Source organism: Sus scrofa, chromosome X, assembly GCF_000003025.6.
Source record: "Sus scrofa isolate TJ Tabasco breed Duroc chromosome X, Sscrofa11.1, whole genome shotgun sequence".
NCBI classification, from domain to species: Eukaryota; Metazoa; Chordata; class Mammalia; order Artiodactyla; family Suidae; genus Sus; species Sus scrofa.
The window spans coordinates 3,790,570-3,812,395 of NC_010461.5; the positions used below are offsets into that span (position 1 = coordinate 3,790,570).

A 21,826-nucleotide genomic window follows, 5' to 3' on the forward strand; every position below is an offset into this window, starting at 1 on the left:
CGGAGAACGAAGGAAGTAGCCTCAGGGAAGGGAAGGAGGGATGTAACACCTCTGCTCTCCACCCTGGAGAGGCCTTGAACAGCCCACCCTATTCAGAGCCAGATGCTCTTCTTCTTAAGGGACAGTGTGCCTAAGCAGGATGACCCTTAGGAACCCGCACGGGCGGGGAAAACACAGGCAGATCACCGTCACCTCCTACCCGGCCTTGGGCTGGCTAACAACCTGCCTCGTCCACGTGACTGTGCATTAGTAAGCACATCCGCCGGGCATCAACAGCTCCTCAGCCTCAGCTCCGGGCCTGAGGTGTGTGCAGTGTGCGAGCACTTGAGGATGATATTTTGCAGTGTTTTCCAGAGGCAGGTGGAGAATACTGATGACCAAAGTCATGAGGGAGCTCTCGGGCACCGACCGGTGGCAGCGTTCAAAGACCTTGCTCTTCCCCCTGTGAGCGGGCATCTCAACCTGGTTTCAGGAAAATATGCTTCGTGGCACAAACGGATGGTGCAGCTCAGGCGGAGTGTGTGTCGTGGGCTGCCTTCCACGGCATGGGTCCACGTTGACAGGCAGGGCTTGGCTGGATGTACGTGAGTTGGGTCCACACTGGGAACGTGGCAGGACACCACACACCCTTTCTACTCTAATGACCATTTTATTTACGTCCCTGTGGTTAAAGACGGGAGCGCTGGGAATGACGAGGCTTCCTGGACTATGATGGGAGTATATACCTTTAACCCTCAGCTCCAGCACCAGCCATACAAGTCATGGAGCCTCATTGTGCCTGTTTTCCCAGAGGTGACACGTACGGGGGATTCAGGAGGGGCTCCCCAGGGAGAGGCTTCCTTCAGACACAAAAAGAGCAAAGCGAAGGTGCAGGGCCCTGCATTTATGAACGGAAAGTGCCTCGCTCCTGATGGGCTCTCAGCCTCTGTTACCCAACCTATTTATGCAGAAATGGAGGCTATTTCGCAGGGATCAGCATATGTGAATATGCTGTACTAATTCCAAGTGTTTTCCATGAGTGCTTCAGGCTCCAGCAGCCGTCTCTCTGGCCTTCTCCTGTCAGTGCGCTTTCACAGGCAGGTGAGCTGGGTGGTCCTTGGCTATGCCTTCACAGAAGGGACAAGGCTTGCACTCGGAGCACAGGCCGGGGAAGGGCCGCTCCAGGGACATGGCTTCTGCTGGTGCTGCATCCAGGGCTTTGTCTGACCCCCAGTTCTTAGCTCCTGGGGATCTGATAGTTGGCGAGGATGGTTATACTTGGTTCTAGGGGGTCAGGCCTTCCTGGTAACACAAGTGTCCAGGGCGTCAGTCCCCTCATGGTCACTGCACTATCCAGGGGGTCTCACCAGTGCCCACGGGGTCAGTCTCCTCCTGGGCACACTGATGTCCAGGGGGTCACAGTGGCATCCGAGGATTGGTCCCCTCCTGGTCACACCAGCGTCCAGGGGGTCAGTCCCCTCCTGGTCGCAGCAGTGTGCATGGCATCTAGTCTGAGAAATCTCATCCTTTTTAGGTGCGCATACTGGGCCTCCAACCCACTGCCAGGCCTGCTTATCCCGACAGCCTGCATGAGCAGCCCCAGCCCTGAGTCCCACAACCCGCATCTGGGCATGACTCAGTGATCACAGGGACTGCTGAGACTTCTCCTTTTGTTTGCTTGGACGGAGGGGACCCCAAGAGGTGAGCCTGGGCATACTTCAAGAGATGACGGCTGAGGAGGTTAGGGAGACATGCAGCAAACCATAGACTCAGGCAGATCCTACAAAATCCAAACAAGATCCAAACAAAGCAAGCCATTCCTCGGAAGATCAAAGACCAGGAACAAACCATCCACAGCAGCTAGGTGCCTCCAAAAGTAGGCACAACTGCTGGTTGTTGAATCAGAGCTACGAAAGTCAGGTGACCAGGAAACTTACCTTTAAAGAGTGTAAAAATTAATTGCAAGCCAGAATTCGGTGCCCGGAGAAGACATTCAAATGAGCCAAATAGACATGTTTAGACAAACAACTGAGAGAATCTGACATTATCAGACTCGTATCTATAAACATTAAATGGTATTATTTATTGATCCCAATTTCTAGAATGACGATGACTGCCTTCTGACAGTGGAAATCCTTTTTGTGTGTTTATTTTATTATTTTATTTTTGTCTTTCTATCTTTTCCAGGGCCACACCCCCAGCATGTGGAGGTTCCCAGACTAGGGGTTCAATCAGAGCTGTAGCCACCAGCCTACACCAGAGCCATAGCAATGCCAGATCCGAGCCACATCTGCAAGCTACACCACAGCTCACGGCAATGCCGGATCCTTATCCTACTGAGCGAGGCCAGGGATCAAACCTGCAACCTCATGGTTCCTAGTCAGATTCATTAACCACTGAGCCATGATGGGAACTCCTATTTCTGACTTTTAAACGGAATGCCTGTCTTACCAGCAGGCAGACTACTGACTTGGATTAATGAGAAATAGGCATTCTTTTTGTTTGCTTTTTTTTTGTTTTAAGGCTGGCACCTGAGGCATACAGAAGTCCCAGCTGAGAGGTGGAACTGGAGCTGCAGCTGCAGGCCTACGCCACAGCCATGGACGACACCGCATCCAAGCCACATCTGCAGCCTACAGTGCAGCCTGAAGCAACGTCAGACCCTTAACCCACGGAGCGAGGCCAGGGATGGAGCCTTCATCCTTATGGATACTAGGTGGGTGCTTAACGCACTGAGACACAACAGGAACGCCAGTATTCTTTATGTTAAAGATCTACCCTTATTTGATTAGGACCTTGAATATGGCAAGCAGGCCAATTCCTTCCTGAAGTGGATTTTGAAAATACACCATTTTAAGGGACTCTGCCTCGTATATGAATTCACCATCCTTTGACAGTTTTCCGTAAGTAAATATATGTGGCAGCATGCTTCCCACGTCTCATGTGTGTTCAAAGAGATGAAAGAAAATGCGGATTCTTATCCTTCTTTACAATTTTCATCCCCTGGAGAAAGGCAGCATTAGCCTATTGGTAAATACGTGGAAACCGTTTAATGTGAAAATAGGTGGGAACACTGGCCTCATGCACAACGTTGTGGAAACCCACGTAGAGGTGGGGAAGCACGGGCGCGCGCCATCAACCAAAGCAACACGTTTCTACCGGGCTGTAACGCCCAGGGACGCGGTCACAGTCTCCGAGAGACTCTGTGACAGGCACTGCCACGGCGTCGGGCACAGCCTGGCTCTTCTCACGCAGACCAGACACTCACCCTGGTACTGAAAAACGGGTCTAGAAGTGAACTCAAATACTTTTACGATGGAAGCGTAACACGATCGATACCCTAGGACACGCTCTCACTCGGTTTTGTGTGTCTATGAAGCCTGGTGTACCGTAGGCCAATAATGCTCTTGAATCAGCCCAATCTGGGTAACGGCTTTTTTTCTTTTTTGTCTTTTTAAGGCCACACCCTCGGTATATGGAGGGTCCCGGGCTAGAGGTCCAATCAGAGCTGTAGCTGCCAGCCACAGCCACAGCCACAGCCATGCCAGATCCATACCACAGCACACAACAACGTCGGATCCTCAACCCACTGAGCGAGGCCAGGGATCGAACCCACAACCTCATGGTTCCCAGTCGGATTCGTTTCCGCTGCGCCACGTCAGGAACTCCAGTGATGCCTTTTCTGATAACAAGCTACAAGCAACAGAAACATGCAAAGACTAATGAAGACAACAAAAGGCAAGTGCACTCCTGTACAGGACACAGTCTATGAAAGAGACTCGGGCGAAACCAGAATGTTTGGAGGCAGGCTGAAGTTCTGCTTTCAGAGGCAGAAGGGCTGTTTCGATAAGAAATATCCTGGGTAGGAGTTCCCTCTGTGGGTCAGTGGTTCATGCATCCAACTAGGATTCATGAAGATGCAGGTTCAATCCCTGGCCTCGCTCAGTGGGTTAAGGAGGCGGCGTTGCCGTGAGCTATGGTATAGGTCACAGATGCATCTTGGATCCCGCGTGGCTGTGGCTGTGGCATTGGCCAGTGGCTGCAGTTCCAACTGGACCCCTAGCCTGGGAACCTCCATATGCCACGGGTGCAGCCCTAAAAAACAAAAACAAACAAACAAAAAGAAATATCCTAGGTAAAACAAGGCTGTTTATCTCCAACCACGAACAATGAGTGGGGAATGTCACAGGCGCCCTGAAATGATAATCGCTACAGCTGCTATTTTATGCATCGTCCATCGTGTGCTCAGGATTCTCATCCCATGTGTCACCTCAATCGATTCCTTGCAGCGATGCTACCGAGGACTAATGACTCGCATTGCACAGGTAAGGCACTGGAGGTGGACAGGGGCAGAAGAAAGTGACAGCGCTGCTGAGCAGCTGAGCGTCCATCTGAATTGAAGTCAACCTAATTTGAAACCTTCTGCTGTTTTGTTCTGTTTTTAATGGCCACGCCCACGGCCTAGGGACGTTCCCAGGCCGGGGATTGAATCTGAGCTGCAGCTGCGACCTATGCGGCAGCTGCAGCAATGCCAGATCCTGAACCCACTGCACCGGGCTGGGAATCGAACCTGTGCCTTTGCAGCGACCTGAGCCGCTGCAGGCGGATTCTTGCCTTCCTGCGCCCCAGCGGGAACTTCTGAAATCGCTTGCTCCTTGAGTCTCGGGTGGCTTTTACAGAGATGACAGTGGTGGTTATTGTCATAAGAGTCATAGGAATACCTCTGAGGACTGCTGGCGCTAGACTTCAGTCTGGAAACCTACAGATAAGGCCCGGGAGGTGGGAACTCGATGCTGAGGACTAGGACAGACCATGTGAAGGGGAGGAGATAATACCAATTGGCTCAAACGCATGATTTTTTTGTGATGAAACTGGTGATCGTGTGCAAATTTCTTCTTAGAACTTGGAAACAGCATTCGAAACCTGCCAGGTTCAGCATCCAGCTGTCCGTTATATTTGAAGGAATGTGCCCTGAGGTTTCTAGACACGGACAACGCTGGCAGAGAAGAAACGATTCCTGTTCCTTACTAACGCAAGTGTCTCAAGCATAACACAGGTGTCTTCCAGAGCTTCTTTTTCTGTAAGTCACTGACCTCCAGCGGAAGACTTATGAGGTGGAAAAACCCTAATAGGCAGTCTTCAGTGTGTTCTGAATCGTGTTCACGTTTCCTTTACGTGGGAGGAAGGAGAAATTCTTTGTCTCTTCTCTCGGGGGCTGTCGTCCGTACTGAAAATCCTTCTGAAGGACATGTGAGCAAAGAGGTGCGATTTAGGGCACAAAACGGCCTAACATTTACTAATCGCAGCACATGCTCATGGAACACATGTCAAATGAGCTAAGAAAATAAGACAGCTACTCTCCCAACTTTTTTAGCAGGAGTCATTCTGATATAAATTTTCGTCCTTCTCCTTCAGCAAGACGGATGGGTTATCTGGTAGAAAAACACCACACAACGCAGCAACGCGCTCGGACTCAGGGAGAACACTAAGGAAGAACGTGTGAGCTTTGGCAGCTTGTCCATAGTTTTCATTCGTGCAAGAAGGAGCGTGTTTGGCTGCACTTGGTTGGAAGCAGCGCAAGAGCACCAGCACACTGGAGATCAAATTCACCCTACAGAAAACCTCACCCCGTCTAGATCTACATCATGGAGACAGGGATTAAGCCTCTTTGTCTTGTTCCTGCAAAATGATTAGAAAACATCACCAAAGATACTTGAGGAGAAGAGGAGACCAAGTCAGGTACATGACCATTTCACCCAGAGCTTCATTTGCTGTGTGGAAAGGCAGGCTGGTTCACTTAAAATACGTGAAAGCTCATCATACAGAAAATGGACGGGGAGTGTCCATTGGTACAACTACTGTGGAGAACAGTATGGAGGGACCTTAGAAAACTATGCATAGAACTACCATATGACCCAGCAATCCCACTCTGGGGCATATATCCAGACAAAACTTTCCCTGAAAAAGACGCATGTACCCACACGTTCATTGCAGCACTATTCCCAATAGCCAAGACATGGAAACAACCCAATGTCCATCGAGAGATGACTGGATTAGGAAGATGTGGTATATATACACAAGGGACTACTACTCAGCCATAAAAAAGAACTAAAAATAATGCCATGTGCAGCAACATGTATGGAACTACAGACCCACACACTGAGTGAAGTAAGTCAGAAAGAAAAAGACAAATACCATAGGATATCACTTATATGAGGAACAATACATATATTCTATAATTGGAATATACAGCACAAATGAACCTTCACACAGAAAAGAAAATCATGGACTTGGAGAATAGACTTGTGGTTGCCAAGAGGGAGGGGGAGAGAGTGGGACAGATTGGGAGCTTGGGGTTAATAGATACAAACTATTGCCTTTGGAATGGATAAGCAATGAGATCCTGCTGTATAGCACTGGGAACTATATCTGGTCACTTATGACGGAGCATGATGGAGGATAATGTGAGAAAAAGAATGTATGTATGTGTGACTGAGTCACCTTGTTGTACAGTAGAAAATTGACAGAACACTCGAAACCAGCTATAATGGAAAAAATGATAGTCAAAAATAAAAAAAAAGAGGTATCCCCATTTATGACTATGCTTTCACACACACCAAAAAAAAAGAAAAGCAAACAGACAAACAAGGACCTACTGTCCAGCACGGGGAACTATATTCAACATCTTATAATAATGTATAAAGGAAAAAAATCTGAAAAAGAATATATATGTGTGTATATGAGTGTACAGAATTACATTGCTGTACTCCTGAAAGTAACATAACGTAAATCAACTATACTTTAATGAGAATTTTTAAAAATATATGTAAATGGCATTTTATAGCATGAGTACTGTTTTAGTCTTTTAAGTCAATAAGTCCCACTTATATTTTATCTTTGTTAGAGGATCATTTTTTTCAAAAAGGTAAAATAAATGCTAGAGAGGGCGTGTAGAAAAGGGAACCCTCCTTCACTGTTGGTGGGAATGTAAATTGGTGCAACCACTAGAGAGAACAGTATGGAGGTTCCTCAGAAAACTAAATGTAGAACCACCATAGGATCCTGCAATCCCACTCCTGGGTAAGCATCCAGACAAAACTATAACCCAAAAAAGATACATGCATGCTATGCTTATAGCAGCACTATTCACAATAGCCAAGACATGGAAACAACCTAAACGTCCATCCACAGAGGAATGAATAAAGAAGATGTGGTACATAGTATATACAATGGAATATTACTCAGCCATAAAAAAGGATGAAATAATGCCGTTTGCAACACAAATGCAACACAAATGGGCCTAGAGATTATCACACTAAGTAAGTCAGAGAAAGGCCATTAGCATATGAGGTCTAGGTGGAATCTAAAATATGGTACAAATGAACGTATTTACAGAACAGAAACAGACTCACAGATTTCAAAATCAAACTTGGTTACCAATGGAGAAGTGTGGAGGGGAGGGATGAACTAGGAGGTTGGGATTAACATATATACAGTACTATATATAAACCAGATAAAAGACAAGTACCTACTGTAGAGCAGAGGGAAATCTACTCCATATTCTGTAATAACCTATATGGGAGAAGAATCTGAAAAAGAATGGATGTGTTTATAACTGATTAACTTTGCTAGACACCTGAAACTAACCCAACACTGTAAGTCAGCTATACCCCAGTAACAATGGCTTAAAAAGTAAAATGATACTCGCACACGCATGTCATGTGAACAAGTGTCAAACCTTTTATTCCATTAAATTAACTGGTGAGGGAACCAGTAAGATGTTACAGCTGATCCGAAGAAGAATGCAAAGAAAAGACGCACATACAGGCAATCAAGAACAGTGAAACAAACTGGCTGAAATGATGCAACCCTGGTCGATAGCCAGAGGCAATCATGCACAATCATTCGACCCAACAATCAGATACATTCTGATCATTTTTTTTCTAAGACTTAGGGCGTTGAAAGTTAGCTCTAGAACCATCAGAGGTAGAGAACCTCTGGGAGGCAGCACCAGCAGGGACACCCGTGACTTTAGATGCCTCTCACAAGCTTGCCACCACAAAAAGGCTGAGTAAATCCATTGAAGAGGTGAACCCCCCAAATGGGATACCCAATAAACTTCCAAAAATGGGCAATGGCTCTAGGTAGTACCCAGGATGCACTCTGAAATCCTATTCTATTTGCCTCCGAGAATGGATTAGAAAAATAAATTGGAGTTCCCATTGTGGCGCAGTGGAGATGAATCTGACTAGAAGCCATGAGGTTGCGGGTTTGGCCCCTGGCCTCGCTCAAAGGATCCGGCGTTGCCGTGAGCTGTGGTGTAGGTCACAGATGCACCTCGGATCGGGCGTGGCTATGGCTGGGACGTAGGCTGGCAGCTGTAGCTCCGATTGGACCCCTAGCCTGGGAACCTCCATATGCTGCAGGTGTGGCCCTAAAAAGCAAAAAAAAAAAAAAAAAAAGAAAGAAAGAAAGAAAGAAAAATAAATGTTCTGAAAGGAGGGACGTACCATCTCTGAGGTAGAAAACGTGGACCTGCACCTGGATATAGGACGTACACTACAGGTACGTCCACACTAAGGAAACGAGGACGACACACTTTAGTCAGAGCTGGTCTCTGAGCAGACGGAGGTCCACTGAGGTTTGCAGGGCACATCAAGAAATCACCACCTGCTGACAGGAGACCAATTTATTAAAAACCCCTCCACAATGTAGGTTTCCTACTTGGATTACAAACCAAATACAATTTCTCCCTTCCTTTTATTAGCTGCTATTGTGTGTGAAGATGAAACCTGAAGGAGAGGGAGGGGATACAGTATACAGTGTATATAAATACATATGGACACACATACATATACATAAAAGCATATACATTTTCCAGCCGTAGTTGAGAACATCAAAGAAAAAAAGAGAACTCAAATTAGTCAAATACTCTATGATTCTTCAAGTGACAATTTCCATCTCTGCTCTGGGCTGTCCCTCCTCTGCTTTCTGCCAAGGAACACGGCATCACCCGTTCAGAGCATGTGCCAGGCCCCTGTGGGACGAGAAGGCTTCACAGGCTGAAGAACTGGGAGCTGGGCTTCCCTCTGCCCTCTTCCCGGGCAGCGTGGGCCGCACGCGTGGGCGAGGGGAGCCTCTCACTCGTAGGGCGGCAGGCCAAACAGCTCGGGCTGGAAGTCCTGCAGAGAGTCCAGCACCAGGGTGGCCTTGGTGGTCAGGGCTCGGTCCAGGTTTCCATCGGGAACCATGACCACCTGCATCCCGGCTGCGAGGGCCGCCTCCACCCCGTTGGGGGCATCTTCAAAGACCAGGCACTGTGGGGTGAGGAAGAAAGAGAGGGTTGAGACGGCCTCTGTGACCACGCGGCGAGCCTGGGCTGCGTCAGCACGGGACACGGCTCGGCGCAATGCGTGGGCCAGAACGGCAGGGGGCGCTGTGCCAGTTATGCTTGCTGGGGAGCCGGCGCTGGCCCTTACACGGGGCACCGGGGCGGGGGGGGGGCACCCCGTTACTTTACAGGGGAGAGTTCCACCAACGCCCTGAAGCACTATCGACACGTGAGGCAGCCATGGAGAGGCCGGATTCTCGATTTATAATTTTATTTCATTTGAATCATAAGCTGTTCAGTCAATAATGGACCATGCCGAGCAGGAGAGGAAATTGTGAGGGGAAAGAAAAAAAAAAGGACCACATGCTCTCTAGACGTACAGTGACTTCAGAGCGGGAAACCTTTCGGTACTGCGGTTTGGAAATTAAATGGTGAGAGTGTTTCACGGAGGAATGCAGCCCCCTCGGGGTGTGCCAGTCACGCACCCAACGCCCCTGAGCACAAAGATGTTGGAGCAGGTGCATATCTCTTGGGCTCACTCGGACCCCACCTCTAAGGGGGGGAGGGGTGCCCTGTATGCATCACGGAGCTCCTCCACGTGCCATCCTGTCACCATGGCGATGGCAGGCTCACATCTGGGCTCGCTCCAGAGAGGGTGCAGTCCACCCAGGCGAACGGGCTGGTCATCTTAGCAAGACAGCAATGAGAAAGGTTCCCTCGGCTCCTGGAATTCCAGAGTCTGAAAGCAGCTCTATTCTTTTCTGGTAGGAATTGGCAGGGGCCTGACATCTGCAAAGAGGGCTCCTCCCATCCCTGCCAAGATGCTGTCCTGTGCGCATGCCCTGGGGACGCTGGGGGGTCACCCAGGTTGGACTCTGAGGGTGCCTCTCTCTCCACCCAGTCCCCCACTGCATGTGTGATTGTGGTAACCTCCCCCTTAGGTCATCAGCCAGCATGGCCTCAGCCCCATGTGCTGGGGACAGCAAGGGCTCCTGGATGCCAGCCGCCTCCTACTAGAAGGTCTGCATCTTCAGATGCCTTGAGGTCAGTGGAAAACACACACACACACACACACACACACACACACACACACACACTTACACTCTTACCAGTGTCTCTCCTGGAGCAGGATCAATGACTTCTTTCCTTCCCTCCCTGCCAGGACGGAGCGAATCATAAGCCAACTTATTCCAGGGCTGAGAGAGGACGAGTGAGGTAGCAGTCGTCATGACAACAGGCCAGCTATTAGGTACCTGGACAGAGTGGGCTGGTACCCGGGGCACAGTGCTGAACGGGACAGTCCTGGCCCCCTGCCTTCCGCAGGCCTTCTGCAGCCCCCCTGGCTCTTCTCAAGCTCCTGTGGGACGATGGTGCCCCTCTCAGGGTGGGGCCGGGCAAATAACCCCACTGAGACCGTCCGGCAGCGGTTTCCTACTTATTGGATTCAGAGACTCTCTGGGGTTGGTATGTCTGCCTCTGCCTTTTGAAAGTTATGACCTGATCGTTTCCCAAGGGTCCCTGTTGTTTTTTAACTGGGACTCTGGACAGACGCTGAAATGTCAAGTGACATTTCGTTCTTGAGATTCCTGAGGATTCTGAGGCTTTGTGCGGTCCACCTGTGCACTTCCGGTGCGGGCTGAGGAAGAGATTTTGTCGCTTCCCAGGGTGACAGTGCCTGGCTCGAGGCATGCAGCAGCTTTTACTCTGTATTTGTGTGAGGCTCCTCCCGAGGCGCACGTGGACAGGGGGGAGGACAAAGTGGAGACACCACGCAAAACACAGCCCAGGACCTCGATCCTCACCCGAGAACAGTGGGCAGCCGGTCCACGCCCGACAGGCCCGTCCACATGCCGTGTCAGCTGCAGGAAGTACAGCGGAGGGGGCCACACGCTCTGTCCACATGCCATTTACGTCCCAGGAAACCAAAGGACTGGCGAGGAAAGCCACCACACGGGGAGCGGACCGGCCACACCCCGTCTGTGAAAGCTGCGCTGCTTCTGCAGGTGTACACAGGTTCTCGGTTTCTGGTTTGCGTTCTTCATTTGTCCCCATGGAGAGTGGGAATGCCTCACCCCATGTCACACTGAGACGTGGAAAGCAATGCTTAGGATGCACGCGGCAGAGCACGGCAGACGTCACGGAGGCCGGTCTCGACGACAAGGGGGAGGAGGGCTGTGAGGCTCGTGCAGACAGAGGCCACTGCACTGCGGCCACGCCTGTGAGGGAGGAAGCCAGCCCCGACCCTCAAAAAGGACTCCGGGGAAATCGAGGCAGGCTGGTCGGGGAGCTTGCCCCGAGCCACTTGGGATGCTGGCTGCTCTGAAAGGTCAGCAGGGAGCTCCGTCTAGGTTGTAAATACAGTCAAAACAGTAAGAGAAACTCTGATTGAATCCACGGTGTCAGGAGCACTTACAAGGCCTTTCTTCTGCCTGCTCTCACCCAGCCTTCTCCCTTCCCAGCTCTTAAAAACACTTCCATGGGTGCCACCTGGACTCTCCCCATCAGCCAACAAGAACTGGAGCAGTGTGAAAAGGATCTGAAGGTGGGATTTTTGTTTTGGGGTTTTTTTTTTGTTTTTGTTTTTGTTTGGCTTTTTAGGGCCACACCCACAACCTATGGAGGTTCCCAGGCTAGGGGTCGAATCAGAGCTGTAGCTGCCGACCTATGCCACAGCCACAGCAACACTGGATCTGAGATGCATCTGCAACCTACACCACTGCTCGAAGCAATGCTGGATCCTTAACCCACTGAACGAGGCCAGGGATACTAGTTGGATTCGTTTCGCTGAGCCAGGATGGGAACACCAAGAATCTGCAGTTTTTAAAAGTGAAGTGTAACCAGGAGGAACACATCTGACTCTTTTCTTTTCTTTTACTTGCCCCTTTGTATTCCACTGCTTTTGCTCCCACTTCAGAATGTCGCCTGGAGTTTGAAATAAACAGGAGAGCCCATTGGCTAGACTCTGAGGTTTAAGGGTGTAACTTTTCCATTCATATAAAGATACAATGTTGCAGAACAGAGAATAGCTTTTCTTGTTGGAGGTTTAAAAAAACATCCTGACTTGACCTCCCTGGACAGACAGGAGAACAAAGGATTCCAGCACCAACAAGTCTGCAGCAACCAACCACGCACCCCTCTCACCTGGCCTGTGAAAATGCTTTGCTGAAACCCTTCGGTGACTTCAAGGGTTTTATGGGCACAAGTCACCAATCTCCTTGCATAGCCCTGCAAGAAGCCATTCTCTGCTCCAACCCCCCCGACGTTCCAGTATTGGACGGCCTCACTGTGCATTGGGCATAGGAACTTGAGTTTGGGCAGAGAACTGGCGGCTGCACTGGAGGATATGTGCTGAGAATGTGGTGGAAAAACGCAACAAATGGGTGGGGTGGGGGTGTGCAGTTTACAGCAAACTCTGCCCAGGCCTTGTCCACCCACAAGTTAAACAGAGCAGCCAAATGCAGGACAGAAAACAGGCCCACGATGTGAATCGTGCCGGGAACCAGCACCAGCACGGGGTCCAGGCGGCCAACCCCAGCGCCAGCTGCACAAGGACGGGATGGGATTCTTAGTCATTAGACAGCGCCTGGAGTTGGAGGGATTTCCCTTCTTCGAAGCAGCTGTAAAAATGCCTCAGAAGGCTTTGATGTGCTTGTTATTCTGTGCCTTGATTCCCAAGACCTAATGAGCTTCTACCGGCCACTGACAGGAGAAGGGAACCCACAGCCCAGAAACCTGGACGTTGTGTGAATGTTTACCAGACGGGCTGTGTAGCTACTGCCACCCAAGAATAAATCTGTGAATCACCCGGAAAGACTCTGCCTGTTCATCACAGGACTCGAGGGTCATAACGCTATGAAACCACTGAAAGACATAAGCTAGAACAATATGGCTCACATCGTCCACAGACAAAAGCAGGCGGTGTGCTTTTTTCTTGCAAGTACGAGGTCATTTCCGTGCGGGTGCCATCAGCCGCACACAGCTGACAGGTGTTGCCCTTTGCCTCGTCTTCCTCTTAAATACTTCATTCCCTTAGTGACCAGCCCGCCCTTCTCACTTGGCACTGACCGCTAGCACTTGACCTTAAACTCACGCATACCTACTTGCAAAAGATGAGTTAGGGACGTGCCGTCGGTCGCTGCAGAAAGAAACGTTCGTCTAAGGAAAGGGCGTTCGGGGGCTTGCGGGCCGGTGGAGGGGTCAGGGGTGCAGACTGCGCGTTCCCCCTCTCCACCCGCATCTCATCGGTGCCCCGAGACTCTGTGGACGGGCATGGCTACGAATGTTTCATGCCCCCTTTGAGGAAAGCAGAGACTTTTGGAGTGTGGCCCACGTAGCAGGTCCTATAGGATATATGTCCAGGACTGGGAGCCAGGTGTTGCTTAGGGATGTTCTTCTCACGGCTTGTGATTGGCCTAACCAGGCCGCACGCGGCATGAAACCCACCTCCTCAGGATGCCAGGCAAAGACCGGGCACCTGAGGCGCGCCTGCTGAATTCGGGGGAGATGGCGGAAGTGCCGTGTGCAGGAGTCCGAGCAAGCAGCCGTAGCTGGAGGACGGCGGCCAGCCCTGCCTTCTCCTGTCTCGGGCGAGGCACCTGAGCCAAGGAAACTCAGAGGTGAGCTGAAGGTCGCCCTAGCATGTGGGTGACAGAATTGAGGAACGCTCTGCACCCAGGTCTCCAGAACCCAGTGTTTTTCTTTTCACGTTTCCAAGTGAGGGCTAAGCTATATCTGAATTCCATCTCCAGGAAAGCAGAGGAGCTTAATTAAACTGTAGCTTGAGGGGTTACCTTCATAAAGAATGACATTTCCAACTGCTGGGGAGGTGAAGTGAAGCACTGCAGGGGCTTTGCACCTGGAGGTGCTGAGCCCACTTCTCTGGAGATGCTTGGCTCAGCCGTGCCTGCAAGGAGGCCACGTCCACGACCTTCACCTGGGCTGCTCGTCGGAACCACCGCAGACTTAGAAGACTTTAAAGATGAGTATCGTATAACTAAGATGGTCCGTTTGATAAGGACGAAGTTGCACGTAACAGAATCTTGTCTGATGGTGGTGCAGAGGACAGGAGTGGAGGGGATTAGAGAAATCCTTGGGAAGCCACGGGAGCTTGAAGGACGATACACTGGACACTGCGGCAAAGGGGATTCCAAGCTTCTGAGGCGGAAGGTGTTCTGGCAGAGGGAAAGAGAGCCTGCTTTGTGACAGCCTGGCTCTGAGGCCACTGTGGGAGGACCAGGTACAGAGAGGAGGGGCCTACCCATGTCATGGGTGAGTGGAGGAGGCTGGGCCCACGTGGGTGTGGCTGGTGTGAGCTGGAGGCGGCTGCACGTGAGTGGAGGTGGCTGGGGGTGAGCCCAGGCGAGGGGTCGAACTGGAGCTATAGCTGCTGGCCTACACCACAGCCACAGCTATGGCAATGCAGGATCCGAGCCACGTCTGCAACCTACACCCCAGGTCAAGGCAATTCCGGATCCTTAACAGAGTGAGGCCAAGGATCAAACCTCATAGTTACTAGTCAGATACGTTTCTGCTGCAGTGTTTCTACTGCACCACAATGGGAACCTCCTTAATTGTAAGTTTGAAATGATTACAAAGTGTCCATTTTAAGTTGCACACTTTTCTGGAAGTAGTAAACTTTTTATGTGGGACTGTGTCGTCTCTAGGGAATAAGGCTTTTCGTTTTGCTCAGCAAAACACAGAACTAGATGAAGTCCCTCTGGTTTAGTTTCAAGACTCTCAGAGGACCTGGCAAATTTAAGCACCTCCTAAAGCAGCATTCATAATTGTTCATTATATATAAAGCCAGGCATGATCCAAATCTAATCACTAAAAAACTGTCAATTAAACTGCTACTTTTAAGTTGAAAGTGTCGTCATATCATTTTTTACAGTGGATTTGATTCTACATGTTAATTTTGTAATATCAAGTTCAGTTTTCACCCTGTGAGACATACAATCTTTGAGGTCTTAAATTTTTGATCAATTTTTGATCAACAGTGTGCCTATCTAAGGTTTAAGTTTTATTTGACTCCATGTTCTTTGTTAGACAGTGAATTACCTACGAACAAGTGCCAGGACATTGTGATACTGAATGTGTATACTCTTCATCACATGTTTCCTTAAAGTTTAAGCACTGTTGTCAAAATGACTGAAGTTTGCATGCATGTTGCGGTTAATTGGTATGTTTGTTTATATCCTGCATCTTTTCATCCATGCATCCACTCATCCAACATCTATCACCCATCCATCCATCCACTATCCATCGATCATCCATCCACCGTCCATCCAGCACTCATCCATCCATCCATCCATCCATCCATCCAAATAGCCTCTCATCCATCCATCCAAGCATCTATTCACCCATCCATCCATCCACTATCCATCCATATATCCTCTCATGCATCCACCCAACCATTCAAGCACCTATTCATCCATCTGTTCATCCAGCCACTAATATACATATACACCCACCATTCATCTATTCATCCATCGTGCACCCATCACCTATCCATCCATCGTGCACCCATTCATCTACACATCCATCCATCCATCATCCATCCATCATCCATCCATATATACATCCATTTATCCAAGCATCCATCCAAGCATCCATCCATCCATCCAAGCATCCCTCCCTCCCAATCTATCTACCTACCTACCCACCCACCTATCTCTAGGTAAAGTAGATCCCAGCTGTGTGCTGTGGTGTGCTACTTAATCCCGTTGGATGGTGAGCTCAGTATTCCTTGCACACTGCAGAGCTACCTGTCTTATTGAATTTCATCTGAAAATAAGAGAATAAAGCCAGTACTGACATAAACATATTCATAACCCAATCCTCTGGAGTAGCAGGCTAGATACACAAATGAATCATGCCACTAAATGGATTCCTTTTCCTCATGAGGAAAGTCTTTGAAGACACGTAGGATTTAACAAGCCGGCAGACATGGGTGGGAAGCTTCCTAAGGAATTCTGTCATTTTATTCGTGAAAACTATGCTCTGAGGTACTCTTAGTGTCCGTATTAACGTGTATGCATGTAAATTAACTGCTGAGCAAAGGACTTCAAGACAGTTCAAACCCCTTTTTCTCATTTTCTCTTTTAATAACATAGATTCTGTGTCCACTAATTTGTCAGAAACCACCGGAAAACCCAGCAAAGCTCTCAAAGGCACCAAGCATTTTAAAGATTCATAAAACCAGTGTTAATAGTTTCTAGATGGTCATCTAGAAACCTCTTTTCCTCTTCCTACTTCCTCTCTGTATTCAAGGAATGTGTATGATCACATCTGTTTCCTCCGCCTTCCGCATGACACTCATGAAAGGCAGGTGCCCTCCAAAAGCCCTGTCACTGTCCCGTGTTGAGAGCTAAACTATGATGACAGTGGCCTGGAAGATTATCCCCTACATGACTAATACATCCACCTGGACACTATGGGCTGAACTGTGTTCCCCAAGATCCAAATGCTAAACCCTAACGCCCCGTGTACGGGGTCCCTAGAACGGTTTCAGGTGAAATGGGTCCCAAGGGAGGCCCCGCCGGTGTCGCTACAAGAGGAGGAAGAGGGAAGTGACTCTTTCTGCCCCTCCCTTCGAGGTCAGAGGAAAGCCCACATGAGGACAACCACCCTCAGCAGAAGCAGAAGCTGCCAGGACCCTCAGGTTGCCCTGCCAGCCTCCAGAGGTGCAAGGATCTGCATGCCTGCGGTTAAGGCTGCAGAGCGTGTGGCATGGTGTCACGGCCGCCCAATCACACTCCCACAGCGGGTACAGGGCGCTGAGCGTGATTTTCAATCAGCACTTTCGCAGACGGAGAACCGCCATCTGATGTCTTAGAGCGCTACTGCCTGTGGTTTGGGGAAAGGAAACAAATGTTTCTGGGGTGGGGATGATGTAACTCCGCAGATGCCTAGAAGGGCAGGAGCACAGCACGTTCTGCCTGCCTTTAGGCTTCGCTACGGAAGAGGCAGGCGTAAGCACAGCAGGATCAGTGGGGGACAGATGCCTCCGCCCACACGTGGGAGTGACGTTCCACACCAGGGGAGCCCCAGTAACTCCTGGACCTGGGATGGACCAGACTCCTCGTTGCCAAAAGAGCTGATGGACGGCTGAGGTTCCGGGGCTGCCGCCACGTCACAACTGCCCAGGCAGGACGTGGGACGTGCCAGTGTTTGCATCTCAGGCCTCTGGATGCAAACACTGGCTGTGGATGGCCCGGCAGCCTGTGTACCAGGGACAACAGGTCTAGGAAGGCAAGGTCCTCCAGGATTTAGTTTCTGGTGTTCACACCGACGCCTCACCTCTTCTCCCTGCAAACCAACCGAGTGCCCACCAACCAGAGGCCAGCTGGTTTTCACACACAACGTTGCAAGTCAGCGTTTCTGGAGGTGAAGATGTGCTGACGTCCAGGCCACGCTGGTGATCTTTTTATTCATCTCTCAATGGTTGTATTAATGTTCACTTCTTTCCTTCAATTATTAAAATATAGTCGATTTACAATGTTGTGCCAATTTCTGCTAAACAGCAAAGTGTCTCAGTTATACACATATATAATTCATTTTTTATATTCTTCTCCATCAGAGTCTATCCCAGGAGACAGACAGAGTTCCCTGTGCTGTACAGTAAGGCTTTGCTGTGTACTCATCCTAAAGGCCATAGTTGGCATCTACGAACCCCAAACTCCCCGTCCATCCCACTCCCTCCCTCTCCCCCTTGGCAGCCACAAGTCTGTTCTCTATGTCTGTGAGTCTGTTTCTGTTTTGTAGACAGGTTCCTTTGTGTCACATTTTAGACGCCACATATAAATGATATCATATGGCATTTGTCTTTCTCTGTCTGACCTCCTTCACTTAGTATGAGACTCTCTGGTTGCATCCATGTTGCTACAAATGGCATTATTTTGTCCTTTTCATGGCTGAGGAATATTCCATTGTATATATGTAGCACATCTTTATCCATTCATCTGTTGATGGACATTTAGGTTGTTTCCATGTCTTGGCTATTGTGAATGGTGCTGCAGTGAACACAGGAATGCATGTATCTTTTTGAATTACAGTTTTGTCTGGATATATTACCAGGAGTGGGACTGTCAGATCACATGGCGATTCGAGTTTTCTGAGGAACCTCCATACGGTTGTCCACAGTGGTTGTACCGATTTACATTCCCACCAACAGCGTGGGAGGGGGTCCCTTTGCTCCACACCCTCCCCGTTAACCGTTATTTGTTAACTTATTAAGGATGGCCATCCTGACCAATGTGGGGTGGTACCTCACTGCAGTTTTGATTGGCATTTCTCTACATCAGTGATGCTGAGCATCTTTTCAGGTGCCTACTGGCCATGTTTGTTTGTTTGTGTGTTTTGAGAAATGCCTATTTAGGTCTTGTGCTCACTTTTCAATCGGGTTGTTTTTTGTTTGCTTTTTCGGCTGCCCCCACGGCATATGGAAGTTCCTGAGGCAGGGGTCGAAGACGGAATCTGAGCTGGAGCTGCAAACTACACCGGAGCTGCAGCAATGTCAGATCAATACCCCACTGTGCCACAGCGGGAACTCCCTGTGTGTTTTGTTGAGTTACATGAATTGTTTGTGTATAACGTTCACTTCCGGGTGATCCAGCAGGATGTATGAGGTTTGAGGTTTCAAAAATGTTCTTGGCACAGCAGTCCAGAGATTCTTCACCCTGAATGAGGGACCGGGGGGGATTCCTGAAGCACTATAGCTGGAAACAAAAAAGGTTCCAGAAGGATTCCCGTGGACAAATCTGTTTTCAACTTTGCTGGAAAAGTTGCCCAGAAGTGGAAATCTGTTGTCAGAGAAAACCAAGGCAGGTCCACAAAACCAGTGCTCTGGGGAATCTCCCCTGGGGGCGTCTGGACAAGGTACACGCGACACTAGCGTGATTCTCACGAATGAGATCTCCGGCCTTGTTTTCTGGGAGGGTTCTCATCTTACCTGTGCATAATTCCTTTACAATACATACAATCTGACGAGGCGAATGACCATTTTTAAGTGCCTACGGGCTCTGGCGCTGCGGTCACGCTTTTATTTCATTAGGAATGGGAGTGAGGACATGAGTAGCTCCGGGAGGCTCCTCCCTGTGATGCCTCCTCAGGACAGAAGGCACCAGGGGGGCACGCGGTCAGTCACCACGGCGTGTGTCCTGCCCGAAACCCCTTCCTCTCGCTGGGCGGAGTGTAGTGTCTCCGCAGTGTAGGGGGACCATGGAGGCACCCCACCCTGCCCTCCATAAGCGGGGGTTCACGTGCACCCCCATCGCAGCACGGGGACACGGTGGTCTAGAGGACAGTGAAGATGCTGGCGCTGGGGGCGGGGGGGGGGGCGGCACGGAGGGAGGGGTGCTGCTGAGCACAGCCAGGCATGCTGCAGAGAGGGCAGCAGACCCCTCAAGGCAGGTGCAGAGCCATTAGGAAGTTGTCAAGGAGTGTAAACGGCAGGCCCTGAGTCTCCGGGGCTCTCCTTGGGGCGGGCAAATGGGGTGTGGGGGTGTCTGTCAACCCAGGGGCCAAGCTGAGCCACACCCTTCACACGGCATGGATCCCAGGGCGAGCGCAGACCCATACCCGACGGTCTCTGCTTCTCAGAGACTGGCCAGCGGACGCTCAGCACGGTGGAGTGAGAGCCATGAAACCCACCCAGGACTGGGGAGCTCCCGGTGGTCCTCCAGGCCCCCAACAGGTGCCCGCCTGGCCATAGGACAGGGTTACTTTTAGTCACTGGTAAACTACACACCGGAAGCACTGTTTAACTTCAATACAGACTCCAGCAACGACAACAGAGTTTGGGAAGGGAAACATCAAGTGAAGGCAAATAAATACTGCATTATGCCAGTGTTCCTCCACCACCCTGAGAACATGCCAGTGGGGTGGGGGCACTAACACCTCCCTTACACTTAGCTCCTTATAGCTCTAAGGCATTTTAGCCCCCGACTCGGCTTCCACATCTCGGAGGACAGTGGCAGGGAGGAGGTGCCCTCACTGCCCCTGGAGGGTCAGCCCTACTGAGTGACTGCTGGGCTGTGCTGGACCCCAGCCTGCCTGCGAGTGTGACTACCGGCCTCCTTGTGACCTCCGGACTTGGGGACAAAGGTCAGCACATCGGTGAAGGGGTGCTGTGCAGAAGGCTCTGGAAGAATCAGGAATCTGAACCCCCCAAAGAATGATCTAGAAGCAGCAAGAAACAATGAGGAGGCCTTTATTTTTGATGAACATTGTGTCCTGGTTGGGCCCCACAATGAACCACAATCTGCTGGCTTCCAGATTGAAACAACTGGCAAAAAAAAAAAAAGTGTCTTCAAAGAGAATTCTGTATGCTCCCTCTGGTGAAATTCCAAAGTTTAGCCTTCAGGATCTACCTAACAAGAAACCCAGAGTATCAATATTGCTGTTTTTATTTTATTTTATTTTTGGTACCTCAGGACAGCAAATAGCTATCTGATATCAAATGGTAAATGAACCAAGCGGTTTTAAGGAAATAAAATTTTTCAAATTTTTTTTAACTAATTTTTTTTTTTTTTTTTGTCTTTTTGCCTTTTCTAGGGCCACTTCCAGCAGCATATGGAGGTTCCCAGGCTAGGGGTCTAATCAGAGCCATAGCCGCCGGCCTACGCCAGAGCCACAGAAACGCGGAATCTGAGCTGCATCTGCAACCTACACCACAGCTCACGGCAACATGGGATCCTTAACCCACTGAGCAAGGCCAGGGATCAAACCCGCAACCTCATGGTTCCTAGTCGGATTCGTTAACCACTGCGCCACGATAGGGACTCCCAAAACTTTCTAATAATCAAATTTATACTAGCTGTATGGGAATGAGCATCTCTGATAATTATGAAACACACTGGGTTTTTTTTTTACATGAAGAAACAAGTTTTAACATATTTTTATAATATTGTAAGCTCAGTGACTGGATGGGGGCAAATAATCACATTGGTTTTAATGGTGTCAGTTTTTGTGAAATTAAACTTGACTTTTTGCTTTATGAAATGTCTTTCCACAGCACTTTCATATCACATTGTAATGAGAATGGCACTCTTCAGTTTTTCTGATCATTGGTGTATTTACCCATCATTAAATATGTATTTTAAACCATGAAAAAAAAAAAAAAAGAATGCAGAGGGAGAGAGCTGGGGGCCTGCCTGGAGTAAGCCTTCCTCCTGCATCCAGAGCAATAATCTCATTAAGGCTGACACTCCTATCCATGTTTGGTGAGTGGGAGAACTGAGGCTGAGATGAGGCATGGCAGCGGGCCCCAGGAACTCCTAAGGGGCCCAGGCCTTACTTCCCAGAACCTGTGCCTGGGGTCTCTCTCATGGGAAAACGACTTTGCAGATGGGATTCAGGTTATAGAGCTGGAGACAGTGGGTGTCCCGTATTAAATGGGGGGGAGGCATTTAAGCAGGGGTGTCCCCCCCCCCCAAGCACAGCACCTTCTCTGGCTGGAAAAGGAGGGATGCTGCAGAAAATCACCCCTGAACTGATTAAATGCCATCCTTGGAAATT

At 49.6% G+C, this 21,826-nt stretch overlaps 1 protein-coding gene across 2 annotated transcripts in view; it reads right to left on the reverse strand.

The window, feature by feature from the left end:
- The window catches only part of PUDP (pseudouridine 5'-phosphatase), a 298,656-nt gene that overhangs the window by 213,083 nt on the left and 63,747 nt on the right, over positions 1–21,826 (reverse strand). The window contains exon 4 of one of the 2 annotated variants that reach the window (XM_021080519.1): positions 7,697–9,296. The exons of the other annotated variant lie outside the window; for it this stretch is intronic. Within the exon in view, the coding sequence (XP_020936178.1) occupies positions 9,120–9,296 (177 nt within the window). The 3' untranslated portion in view covers positions 7,697–9,119. Of the gene's footprint in view, positions 1–7,696; positions 9,297–21,826 lie in introns of those variants that run through there. 2 annotated transcript variants of the gene reach the window in all.